General features: G+C 39.2%; 1 protein-coding gene across 6 annotated transcripts in view; it reads right to left on the bottom strand.

Moving 5' to 3' along the window:
* Positions 1-1,928: 1,928 nt before the first annotated feature.
* The window catches only part of MBNL3 (muscleblind like splicing regulator 3), a 108,743-nt gene continuing 97,212 nt past the window's right edge, over positions 1,929-13,459 (bottom strand). For 4 of the 6 annotated variants that reach the window (XM_032330747.1, XM_032330746.1, XM_032330748.1 and 1 more), the window contains 2 exons: positions 12,565-12,638; positions 10,686-10,775 (listed from right to left, as the gene is read on the bottom strand). In XM_032330747.1, the coding sequence (XP_032186638.1) occupies positions 12,582-12,638 (57 nt within the window). In that variant the 3' untranslated portion in view covers positions 10,686-10,775; positions 12,565-12,581. Of the gene's footprint in view, positions 10,776-12,564; positions 12,639-13,459 lie in introns of all 6 variants that reach the window. The other 2 variants (XM_032330750.1, XM_032330749.1) reach the window with 2 other exon arrangements.

Genomic DNA, 13,459 nt, shown 5'->3' on the forward strand with positions numbered 1-13,459 from the left:
TGTAGGCTTTATCCCACGAGGCAGTGAAGAGATCTGGGAGATTTATAGTCAGGGAAGAGAAATAATGAATTTCCATCTTAGAAAAATGACCCCAGTGGTAATGCGGAGGGTGGATTGGGAGGGAGAAGGGTCAAGTGGCATAGCACTAACTGTGGGCAAGATAATAATCTTAAAATACTATTTAAGGTTTTTCTTAGTCTGTTATTACTAAAAGATTATTCTTGCATTGAACTTTCCCTAAGCTCCATAACATTATCTGGACCTGTGTATGTCTATGTCTACCAGAAGGGCTTCTCTCCTGGATGTGGAGAGTAGAGGGCTAAAGTTGTGGTTGTAGCCACATGTCTGCCCCTCCGCCATTTTTCCCGAATGGTTCATGTGCCCCTCTGGCCCCACAATCTCATCCCAGTGACTCTGGAATCCCAAGCGTCTTCAAGATCTATAAGATCTCTGATGGTGTCCTTCAGGAGAAGGGAGTTGCTTACTACAGTTGTCTCTACCCTTGGCTAGTGCTCAGTTTATGGTGAGGTTCAGTGAGGAACCAAAGTCTCATTTATTAGCAGCCCCTACTTGGGGCCCCAAATTTTGACCATTCAATGCCTGGATTCATGTGAATTTAGCTTTTCCTACTCTAACAACACATCAAAAGATTTCTTTAACATGGGGCTTTGTAAATAGACATTGACAAGAGCCAAAACACGTTGAATGAGTTACACATATGTTTATTAAATCGTTGACAAAGGCACATCAATAACCACTCACTACATATACATAAATATATGTGTATATATATATGTATATATATATGTAATTAACACAGATGTGTTTCTCTCTTAACTGCCAATTTCCCCCAAGAAAAGAAATGTTCAACTCTTCAGTTCATGAAGGCTAAAGGCAACGTTTCCGTCTCAATCCCATTCTTCTCTACCCTCTCCTTAAGACCGACATTGACCCTCAATGAGTTGACCATCACCTTCTGTAGCCATAGCATCTCTAGAAGCAGGCTGACTGCAGAGACTCTCCAGATTCCTTCGGCACTCTCTCGGGTCCTGTTGGTAATGGCCGAGGTGTCTGCTTCAGCCAGTGTTGGTCACCACTGCTTTGTGCTGTGGGCACACTGTTACCCTGTGATCATTCACCCTTCTCCCTCTTTGTACCTATACATACATGCAATGTGCTGAATCATTCATGGGGTAGGGGGGGCAACCTCCTTCATTCTCATCAGGGAAACCTACAGTTTTTCTTGCATGTGTTCCGCTTTGCCCCAGGTGCTCTGCCTTCCCTACGTACTACACCCCATTTCCACGCACGGCACCAAAATGCTGGCTACACTGACCAGAACTCCCTTCTCACACGGATTTCTTCTTCTGAGTTCCATTTTGGAATGCTGTCCCTTTGCGTTGGGCATCTGTTTGTGAGGACAGGAATCGGAGCCACTGCTCCTCTCACAAACGTCACCCTTCCATCCGGGTGCTCTCATTGGAGCTCTCAGCTCCTAGTTCCCACAGACCACGGTCCTCCTGCCTAAGGGAAAAAGCTAAGTCTGAGCACTGAAAGGAAAATCTGGACGGACTCAGTTAAATGAGCATGGCCCATACAAGAAAGAGTAAAGAAAAACATCAGAATCTGTGTGTCTCTCTGTTGAATATCAGCTAAGTGTCAGCATTAGACTCCTCAAGAAACGGGGTCATGGATTCGGCCTATCCTGTGTCATTCTTTATCATAGACACTGACCACGGGAGCAGATTCTGGCCTGTGGAATTTTGGAATGTTTACTATCTGGTCAGTATTTTAGGTTCATTAGTCTATCAGAACTTTCCTGACAATAGCCAAATTACAAGAATCTTCCTTTTGGGCCTTCTTGAGGTGGTGAATGACTGTGCCACTAATCCACAGGACATGTGATAGTGGCTAAATGCTGTTTGTTCTGGTAAAAAACATCTACCCCTCATCTAGACATGCGACCTTCTGGTATTTGGCCACCGGAAAGTCATGTCTTTTTTTTTTTTTTTGATTTATTAAGTAAATGTTACACCCCATGTGGGACTCGAACTCAGGGCCCCGAGATCAAGCATCATGTAGCTCTGCTGGCTGAGCCAGCCAGATGCCCTGAGTCATGACTTTTTAAATACAAATACTCCCAGGGGGCAGCCCATAAATACTGCCAGTCTAACACTGTGGTGTGACTGGTGTCCTAGATCTCAGCTCTGAGCTGCTCTCCATAGCCTGAGATGCCCAACGGGGAAGTTCTGAAGGAATGAAGTCCAGATCTGTCTGGGTGAGCAGGTCTGATAAGTTGTTACCATGGACCTTCTAGAGAGCCAGAGACCACCATGGGGGATGAGAAAAGGAGGCTCCTAGAAGGCTGCTGAATAGAGGTTGAAAAGTGCCAAGGTCAACAGCGTACAGCCAGTTTTGCCTGAGGGTCAACCTCCCTCCGGCCTGATAGAAACTCCATTTTGATGGGGCTTGGGAATGCCTCCCTGAATTCTTACCTATCACGCGCCAGTTTCCAAGAAGACATAAACTGAATTCCGAAGGGGCCAAAGACCTTTTGTTAATGTCTATATGCTAAACTGGTCTTCACTTTGGGATTATCACAGACTCACAGAAACATGGACAACACACCCGAGGGCTCCAAGTTGGCTTATTGGGAAATGCCACCGTGGGAACCACGCTCAGAAAGAGTAAAGTAGGGCACGGGGGACAAGGGAGTGCTTAGCTCTGTAGGATTCAGCTGACAATGGACCTCCTCCTTGGCCCCCAGCACAGTTCTAGACACGTGAAGAAAGATTTGAGTATTCCAAAGACTCTTCACCTCTGTTTTCTATCAGCCTGACTACTAAATAGTGGCCACTGTTTTTAAGTATTCAGAAATCTGACAGAATAAAGTATTACCGAGTTATATTTTGCTTTCTTAAAGAACAAAAATGATTATCTTTTCTTCCAGTGCCATTTGTTAGTGAAAAGTAATTTTAAATGAGAGAAAACATTGTGATGGAAAAATTCACGTATTTCATTGTTACAAAACCACTGATGCCCATCTTGGGGGGCGGGAAATGGAACAAACAACTCGGGTTTCATATGTTCCACTGAAGATGCAAGATAGAAACGAATAACTGGAAAATATGAACTTAGAATAACGTATCTTAGGAAATGCCTCAGAATTTCTGAAGCACAATAGAAGCCAGCAAGCATTATCTCAAAATGTTTAGTTTTCTTTTACTAAAATACAAATGTACCTTTTTTGTGTTAGTAACTTCAATATCAGAGAAATAATACATCTAATACAATGAGTGTATTATCTATGTAATTCATAATACTTCAGGTATATTTGGAAATAAATTTCTTCTCTGTATGAAATAGAACTTGGGACCAAGTCATAAATTTAAATTTTATGCTAGAATTACTAAATATTAGGATTAATCTACTAGAACAGGAATAGCTTTTAAGTAAACTCCTAATGTATGAGTACGGATTCATAAAAAAAGACAGAACCATGAAATTTATGCATTTTATTAAAAGAACCAAAAAATAAACAACACAAGTAGCATACTAAAATGATTTGCATAATGCACACTTCTAAACACAAATGAGCAGTACAGCACTATAACTTGGGGGTGGTGGATGGAAAAAAAAAATCAAAGCATCTACCCTATTGACAGCAGTTGAGGGAATGAACTATGGCATTTTGGAGGCAAAATATGTTGGGAAGAGTTTTCATCTGTAAAATATAGTGGTCATTATTTAAATCCATAGTTGTTGCACATGGCTAATAATTGTCCTACCTACAGATATTTTTAAATTGACATTCTTTTGTCCCAAATTTGTGCTTCATTTTCTACATTGTACTGGATTGTTGTTACATAAATGCACAATGTTAGCCCTTAAAAAAAAAAGAATACATTGGGAAACATCTTTTATTAAAATTTAAATGATTGTAATTTGGGGGTATGATAACAAATGGTTCATTTGCTAATAACTGAAGCAGAAACAACAATAATAAAAGGAAATTTATTTTGAAAAGGGCAACCCCAGAACCCAACAATAGGATGGTCGTCTCATTCTCTCAACTGCTAGACACAAAAGACAGCAACACAGAGTAATTTGGTTTCCATCACGAACAGACAGCATCTGTATACAGAAATAAAGCTTTGCAACCATGCAGTTCTATGACAGATAAATCTGTAGGTTGTGTGTTTTGGGAGAAAAAGCATGGCCTAAAGTGGGGTTACTTTTAGGTCTTGTTACAGAGGTACTTTAAGAAAGAAATTAAAGGATTATGATGTAGAAGGTGACTAGTGAGAATTTTTGCAATAACTTCAAATAGTTGGGACTTAAAGTGGTACATTTTTTTTTTCTTTTTGGTCTACTGCTATTGAGGATGGGTTCTAATTAAAGATAAAATTTCTGTGGAATCAGGCTGCTTTGGAGTATTACTGGGTAGTTCTTTCCTAGGCAAAGCCAAGTGGAGGGGCTGGAAACTGTATGGACTAGTCCAGTGAAGCCCTTTCCTGGGTTTAATAGCAGAGATCCTTTTTGGGCCTCAAGTCATCTCATCTTTTGTTATGTTTCCTTCTCTAATCTGACTCACCAAAACACAGCCCCTGTGTTTCAGCTCCAAAGAGTGTGACCCAATGGTGGTCAGCATGGATAATGTGTCATCAATTAACTGGTTCTCCTTTGTGATGCTTTTCGGTTCATACTTACTATATTATAGATGATTCTTCACTTAAAATTGTATATTTCTCTTGGCTTTATGAAAATATATTGTTGTGGCTTATAGGTTCACAGAGGACTATCAAAACAAGAACACAGGGTAAGTAGGGAAATTATGCTGGTGGTGAGGTGGAAGTTGGGAGTCCCTAACTATAGAATGTGTGAATGCTTACAAGTGGACCAGCGCAGATGCTGGTCAGATGGTCAGGCTGTTAGTTGCAGAGCTGACTCTTGAGTGATTAAGGGCTGAAGGGGGGAAAAAAAAGACAGAAATTTCTAACCAACTGGCCCTGAGCTATTGGACAACTGTAAGGCTTGGACTGCTTTCTGGCTTTGGCTCGTTTTCCTCTCTCTGTAAGGGAGAACCAGCAAGATGGGTAGCGATACTGATACCAGCTCCCCTGTTCCCAGGGTGGGTTCCTTCTCCAAGGAAGGAACCTATGTTCCTTCTCACTTCCTCCTGTGACCTATCCTCATACCTTTCTGACCTCATTGCCTGGAGGCAACAAAAAGTTAGATGGGGGAATGGTAGGTGATCGGGGAGCTGAAATTGACAGAAATGGTCTGATTGAAACATCCTTTTCCAACTCCTAAATATGTGAGATTTGGGCTGGTTCTCTTATGTTTAGTTAAAACAGTAGGAGGCTGTATGGCACCGTGAAGCACTTTCTAATCCGGTAAAGGCAAGTCAGAGGACAGCTTCCACTGAACAGGCATAAGGTAAGTAAAAACATTTATAAAGTTGAGCCAGGAGCATTTCTTTCTTCTTCTGTTGGAGGGAATGAAATGCCCTGAGCTGGCCATACACAACTGTGAAATTAAGTCTTTCAATGGTTGCCAGTTGGGTTTTGGGATCTGCGTTTTAAAGAAGTAGTGATGAACATTAACACTTTTAATGGTCACTTAAGTGGATATTAACTGATGTAAGGAATACCTCTCAATTGGTACTTTTCTGTGAAACATGAAATCTAAGTTGATCAAAATGAGAGGGTAATTCAGTGCTTGCAACCATTGAAAAAAGAAAACCTTTCAGAAACCTGCCTGGGGTGTGTGTGTGTGTGTGTGTGTGTGTGTGTGTGTGTGTGTATGTTTACAGTGGAGATTAATCTAAAAAGTCAACAATCTTTCCTACTGGTTTTGCAAAAAAAAAAGAGGGATCTTCGTTCTTGGTCAGTGCTGTTAGCTAGCTGAAGGTGACCCTAACCTGTTACAAGTCTTTTCTATTGGTGAACCGTAGCAAACCAGAAAGCCTCCTCAACAGCAAAGCAACATCGTGCTTTAGCTAAGTCTTCTAGCAACCCCCCCTCCTTCTCAAGGCCTTAGAAATAACTATCTTACTAACTTTTTCGCTATTATCACAGATCTCTTATATTTAAAAAACAAAAGCTCCAAGCATAGCGTTCATGGACTATGTACATAAGTGCAAAAAAGGTGTGTCTCACACAGTCGCACCCTAACTGAGACCATCAGTTAACTGCAGCATATGTCTCTCAAACACTGTTAAGGGGTCATTCCACAGTATTTTTACACAAGGTTTTACAAATATGAATGAATTCATTTCAAAATACACATCCATCTTTCTCTAATCCTCATCTGGATGTGTTGGGGTGGGTATGTAATTCCAGAAAAGAGAATTTTTGTAGGGACAGCTATGCCTCCTGCATAGAATAATTTAGAGTAAGTAACGTTATGAAAAAAGGTCAGGTAATAGATTAGAAGTGCAATGATCACGTTTTGAAGTTGAAATACTGTGGAATAACCCTATCCACACAACAAATTCTATTAGCTATAAAGCCTGACTCTAGAATCCATGTGTTGTAAACTTTTTGATGAGAAAGTCAAACAAGGACACAAATTCAGCTTTTGCGTGGCAAGGTGGGATTAAAGAAAAATTCAGCCAGATCTGTTCTCTGAGTTTTGAGCTGTACCTTCTACATGCTCATACTGTCAAAAACCATGTATAGTTAACAAGTAAAATTATCACAAAAACCACGTGTCTAAAGGTAGCCATGTTGTAGTTTTGTTGCTAACGCAACAACTAAATATAATTAGTTAAAATTATTATTTGTATATAAAGTTAAGTTTGCCTTAAACTGTGAACTGTAAAGAATAGTTACGGACTATAATCTACATTTTGTCATGTTTCGGTGTCAGTTTAGAAGCTATCTAGGTGGGTTGAGTACATGTAGTAAATCTTAAACTCCTCTCTAACTCTCCTGCAAAGTTAAATTTGTTAGTGACTTAGAGATATAAAAATGTAGTCTAATAAAAACCTTAAAAACTCAAAAGAAAAATGAAAACCTGGCACCGGTTAGTGACTTGGTGCTCAGAACCTATCTTTGCAATCATTATCTACAGTTTGAGGATGCTATCAACTAAGTTTGCAAACAAATTTGTGATACTCTTTTAGATACTATTCATTCTGGTGCCTTCGACAGGCACTGGTAAAATTAACAATGAGGTCACTATCTTCCTACATCTAGTCAACACAACTGGGAGAGAGCCCATTTTTCTACTTCTATTTCAATGTGTGTAGAAATGGAGAAAGGACAAAAAGAAAGAGGATTCCAGTTTCTAATCACACTGTGCATCACAGCCTACCCTACAGACTAAAGTAAGTTGGAACCTTAGTGAACACAGCCCCGTGGTACAGGACAACACTTAATGGCAAGATCAAAGTGCTTTCGCATGTTCAAAAACGGATGGCAAAGGTTGATGGAGGAGGGAGAAGATGGCTTTTCACTTGACAATGAACTACAAATTAGACTCTAGTCTAGACAAGTGAGATGAAATGCAACAGCTGGTTAGAGATTCATGCTCCAATTGCAAAAGTAAATACTGTATTTAAATAGCAATTTTATGAATCCATTTGGTTTTAATTTCATCTTAATCCCTCTTTAAAATATACTTCTGTTCACATAGTGCCTTCAAAAATTTTTTTGAACTACTAAAAACTTCTTAACAGATAACTAGATTAGATTGTTTTCTCTGTATACCTGACCTGTTTTATCCAAGTTTCAGTACTCTTGCCTATTTTTGCAAAAGGCTGAGAGAAACAGACAAAAACAATAATTGTGGATAAATAAGAGGCCCTTGTACAATACAAAGCTTATAAAATGTCAACTAAGAATCACAAGTGGTTAGAATTTTATATATACAATTCATCCAGTAAATTATTGTTTAGAGTCACTGATTAGTTTTGTGACTTGACTTTTTAACTGGAAATTTATAGTCTAATGACTCTCGTTTCTTTGTTTCTTTTCTTGAATAAAGAGACTCTGCATTAAGTCATTGCACAACTAGTTTAAAGAGTGCTATCATTGCACAACTAGTTTAAAGAGTGCTATCTTACAATTACATTTTTGTCAACGTTCTTTTGCATCTGATCAAAACTTTAGAGCCTTGAATCTTCTTTCTTTAAATTCACTTACAAAGTTAACTTTTACAATGCCAACTCTTTCAAATATTGTGGCACCCAAAACTCCAACTACCTGAATATCCTTCACTGAACTCTTACTGAAAAATAAGTCATCACTGATGTCTTCCAGTGCTCACAGCATCATAAAAACCACAGTACACTACACTTCTGGTCTACGTACATCTTCGACAGAAGTTTAAAGGGTTAAATGAGACAGTACATTGTATCAAAACATCAAAACTACACAAAAAGAGTTCGTTTCGCACTGAAGACATCTCTATCCCCCTTAAGGAAGAAGCCCAGACTAGCTTGGGTGCTTCCTTCCTGGGTTTGTGGGATTAGCTCTGCCTTTCTGGAGAGGCACTGGCACAGGATCTATACACAAGTTATTTCACAAGGTTAAGATTTTGGGAAACAGAAATGAAGTGGTTCAAAGAATCAACAGGTCAAAGTCTGGACCCCTCTGGTTCTCTAAAGCCAGGCAATACTGTTAACAGACAACAGTGTCTTGACACAAGCAAGACCATTTAGAAATGACTGATGACCGTGATTCGGGACGGAGCATCAAGAACAACAGGTTATCAGCTACGTGCGGCTAATTTTGCTCATTTGTATTCTGAGCAGAATGGATCTGCTTTGGGATTAGAGTTTCAAATGTTCTGAAGCACCAACAGCACGAAACAGAGGAACAATCAAAAGTTGGGAGATTTTTCTGGGTCTCACTGCCACCGATTAGGTAAGTAGCCATGGGCAGGTCATGTGCCCCGGGCCCTAGTTTCATCCCTCTTGAGAAGGTTGTGCCAACTCCGTTGTTCTGTGATTCAAATGCTGCTAGCCAGCTTAAGGAATCCTAAATCCAATTTTCTCTTGGCTTGTCATTTTCACGAAGGAAAACAAACCCGCGATATGTATTAAATTTGCTGACTGTATGCTTTCTAGTGAAAGAATATGTATTTAGTAGAAAATATTAAACCTAGGTTGATGTGAAGTATCTTAGGGAACCATTTTACTTGGTCACACAATTATTTCAGGAGGATTAGTAATGTGAATTCAGCTCAGCTCCACGGAGCACAGCTGGTCTGTCTCAACCAAAGGGTGCTGAGAACCTCTCTATTACAGTTTTCAAATACATATAAAAACAAACAAATCTAAATGAAGAAACAAAAAAAGGCTTGGTTACGATATGGCTCTGTTGTCAATAAAGTCTGGGAAAGGCAACTTGACACAGAGGCTGGTTCCCTCGTTGAAGTGTTCAACAGAACTGGAAATTCGTGTGAACAGAAGCTAAAGTCAACTGTGGACGGCCTTTCTAGCAGTTGTGAGTAAACCAAAGACTCACTTGAAATGCCTTCCTACCCTCCTCCTCACCCCCACTGATTCTCCAGACCTATATTCACGCTCCAGCTGTGATCAGCGGGGAAGGCTATCCATTTGGGAAGGAAAGGCCTCACTTGGAACCAATTCCCTTTCACCCTGACTTTTGCAAGATTGCCTCTTATTATTCAGAGTAGTCTAAAGAGAATGCACCATTTTCAGCCAGAGAATGGCACTTGTATAAAAGGTCACGTTGCAATGGTTTTCCAGCACTTTCCTCTAAAATGTGAAAACTATCTCCACGCCCTCACCTTCCTGTTTAATTTATAACCTACAATCAAGCATACTTTTAAAGCTCCAAATACCAATATTCAGCTGAAATTGACAAATAGTTCAGCTTTAGATGCTTAACCTAGGAGATAGGATCCTTTAACCACAAGAAACGTAATGGGCAATTCACATAAATGCTGAGAAATTCCTTTAAGGGTGAACTGTAATTCTGTAAGCTTTTTGAGGAGTGACATTAGGGGTTCATATTTTCAGAAGTTCCCTGTTTTTTTTTTCTGCAGATAATTATTTCTCTCTCCCTCCAAAAACCCTAGTCATGTGATTGTATTATGCAAGGTCAGATCGGCAGGTACAAATTATACACATGCATGTTTGTAATGAATGTCTGCCTCAAGAAACTTACAGAAATGTTCTGAAGAGAGAGAAAGCATATTAACATTAATCTGTTATGTTTTTCAAACACACATATTTCTGTTTCCCGTTAATAATATTTTAGTTGAAATCAAACACCAAACACCTAGAGGAAAACACTATAGTATGTAAAAATCTAACACAACACACCACAATACAATACAATACAACAGTGAGGAAAATGGTACTGGATACCTTTGTTACATTCTAAATCAACCCAATAGACTACTGTGTAAACAAAACAGTAAGGTAACACTTCAAAACAGACGAACATTTACCCACTGTGGAGATTCACTCAGCATAATGGTTATTGGAAAATCACAATGAATAATGCAACAAACTACAAAACTTTACGGTCACGTTCTACCTACTAATTCAAATAAGATAAATGGTAGTTACTCATTTTCTATGCTGTTTTAACATCTCCACTGACTGTTTAACGCTTTACTGGTTTTGTCAATTGAATCTGTTGGTTGGTCTATGCGTTTTGTTTAATATATTGACCGCACCACACTTATTGTTGCATTGGTAGAAGAGGACCTACGAGAATATACATGGAAAGGCCATATGGAGGTTCTCATGGAGAGATCTTGATACTCCGTAACTCTGTTGTTCAGAATTTCAACTGAAATGGAAAACAAAACAAAACAAAAAGAGAGAAAGAGTGAGAAATATTAAGGGGTTATTGAAGTAGGAGTCGGGATACTTGGTTCTTGAGCCAGTTCTGTATGTGAACTGCCAATATATCCCCCACTTCGAGTTTCATATCCTACATCTGTGAAAATGGGGCTGTTGGAAAGGGTCACAGAGAGTCATACGGCATAACAGTTCATGGCCTCACTGAGCGCTAGTGTTCAGAATCGCCCGAAGGTGACAGGCACGTGCTCAGGCATTTAAGGCGTCATCCACACAATGCCTGAATGTGTGGATGAACAGCCACACATCTCTCCACTTCCTTCAACTTCCTTCAAATGTACATTGGGAAAACACGTTTGATACTCACCATTTTGAAACATGCAAATATTAAATATACTTGAAACTTTTTTTTTATCTGAATGGTTTGGAGCCATGCAGAAATAGCCAAGGTGTGAGATCTAGGTGTATAGCATTTTACAAAACTACGTTTTTGAACTCTGGAGAAATTTTCAAGATCTGTTACACACGGAAGTGATTATGGTATGCCAAATACATCTAAAGTTTCCAATGGAATCTAGTGAAAAGGAATCACAATTCTCAAACAGGAGCTGTTGGAAAGCTCGTCATTATGTTTGACAACTTTTGTTTACTTTATTGTAGAGCAGTCCATGAGAATCAGGCAGATGTTTGTAAAACCTGTATGCTCATGTTGGATGCTGATCCCAAGTTGCCACCGTCCCAGATGACTCCTCTGAAAACAACTACGATTTATAGCTAATTCCATTATTCCATGTATTCAAAGGGATCTTTTAAAAACATTCCTTATGCTTGAAAGGACTTGTTTGTCTAATGGTCTAATGGGCGGTCAGCCATAGGCTCTGTCCAGGAGTTCATGTTCTGAGCCAGGTTCTGGGGAACTAGTTTACCAAGAGAACAGAACCATCACCTCTGTCAATTAAATGAAACACTCCAGCCCCGAGAACCCCAAACTTTCAATGACTAATATACGCAATTTAGAATCCATACACTTGCTTAATAAGTCCCTATCAGTCATTAGTTAAGATACCGAGGAGTCCTAATTGGCTTGAAAAGTCACATTTCCAAGTGAAGGACTGCTTAAATTAAGTGTGTGCTTTGCCTGGCTCTGGACCAGGTAAATGGGAGATCAAAGGGGTGGGGGGTTGGGGGGAGGGAATCCAACAACAACAACAATTAAAAAAAAAGCCACAATTTGATGAAAATAATGATTACATTACTAAATTATGTCACTCAAAATTCAAAACAGCTGGAGCAATTCTGATAGACTCACATGGAAAGCAACACAAAATGGCAGAGCATAAAAAGCACGATCTTTTACGACATCATGGGAGAAGCATATTGCTGTCTCTTAAGATATTCATTGTAGTCAGACTGTAACAAAATTACTTTGCTTCAACAACAGCAACCAACGAAGGTAGAAAAGTGTTAAGGAATTAATATTCAAAAGTGATCTGTGCCTTGGGCTGACAACTCACACTCCTTTAATAACAGGAAAACATCTCAGAATTTGTAAGCTCATTGGGAAAACAGTACTGGCTGTCATTTTTTTTCACAGAAAAAAATTGCGTATTTGTTCTCCACATTTCAATTTGGAAATTTTGGAGTGCTAAACTCAAGCTCTAAGTTATAAGCAATGCCTATTAATGAAAATATTTACCAAAGCCTTTAGCAAATGCAATTGTGTAAATAAAAGATATCATCTATAAATAATATTCATATTAATACTTAAAGAAACTTACTGTTCTACTGGTAACTTCTACATCTGTGAAACAAACATGCTGCTATTCAGTTCATCTATTGATAATGGGGGTATCTATAGTAGTAAAAAAGATTGTAGATTAAAATAGTTTCTTGAAAGAATCCCATTTATTTTGTTCACTGGACATGGCAATTAAAAAGCATAATCAATTTTGCAGAAAAATTGAAACATATTAACCATATCCACTAATAGTTAATTTTGCAAAGCGTGGATTAGAATGTGGCTTATTACCCCAGTGGATTAATGCTCTGTGTGCTGTGTAGTTATCACACTTGTAATTGAAGCAGCGGTGGAACGTGTAGTCTTAAAGCGCGGTTACCACCTTAATAAGGCAAAACGGCCCTCATGTTACATGATGATTGTTATATGTATCTCATGACAATTTGGAGACTCTCCCCCAGTTTAAAATTTGTTTTGGGACTCTGCCTGTAAATACCTAAAGCAAATGAAAATCACAACAACACAGGCACATCTAATGCCCGTGTGAGATCTCTGGTGTCATCACTGAGTGTCACCGAGCGTCAGAGTGTCAGTGGGACATCTCTGATGTCATCACGGGGTAATGGTAAGGGTATCTGAGCCCTGGAAAGAAGTGCATTATTTGGCTTTCTTTCCAGCAGGTGTTAAGGTAAAAGGCGATGATAGTACTAAGTGCAGGTTCAAACACAATAACCGAAACAATGGTAATAAAATAAAATCAATTCTTCTCTTGACCAATGAGGAAGCATTCAAGGAGTACTTCGTATATGTGTTTGAGGATTGGTGTGACAGCAGCGATCGTGAGCACAGTATAGGAAGAGCGAGCTCTGGTAACTAATTCAAAATGAGAAAACTGCTGGTTCGTTGCAGGAAGATACACAAAATGTAACGACTCC

The sequence above is a fragment of the Mustela erminea genome, chromosome X, assembly GCF_009829155.1.
Source record: "Mustela erminea isolate mMusErm1 chromosome X, mMusErm1.Pri, whole genome shotgun sequence".
NCBI classification, from domain to species: Eukaryota; Metazoa; Chordata; class Mammalia; order Carnivora; family Mustelidae; genus Mustela; species Mustela erminea.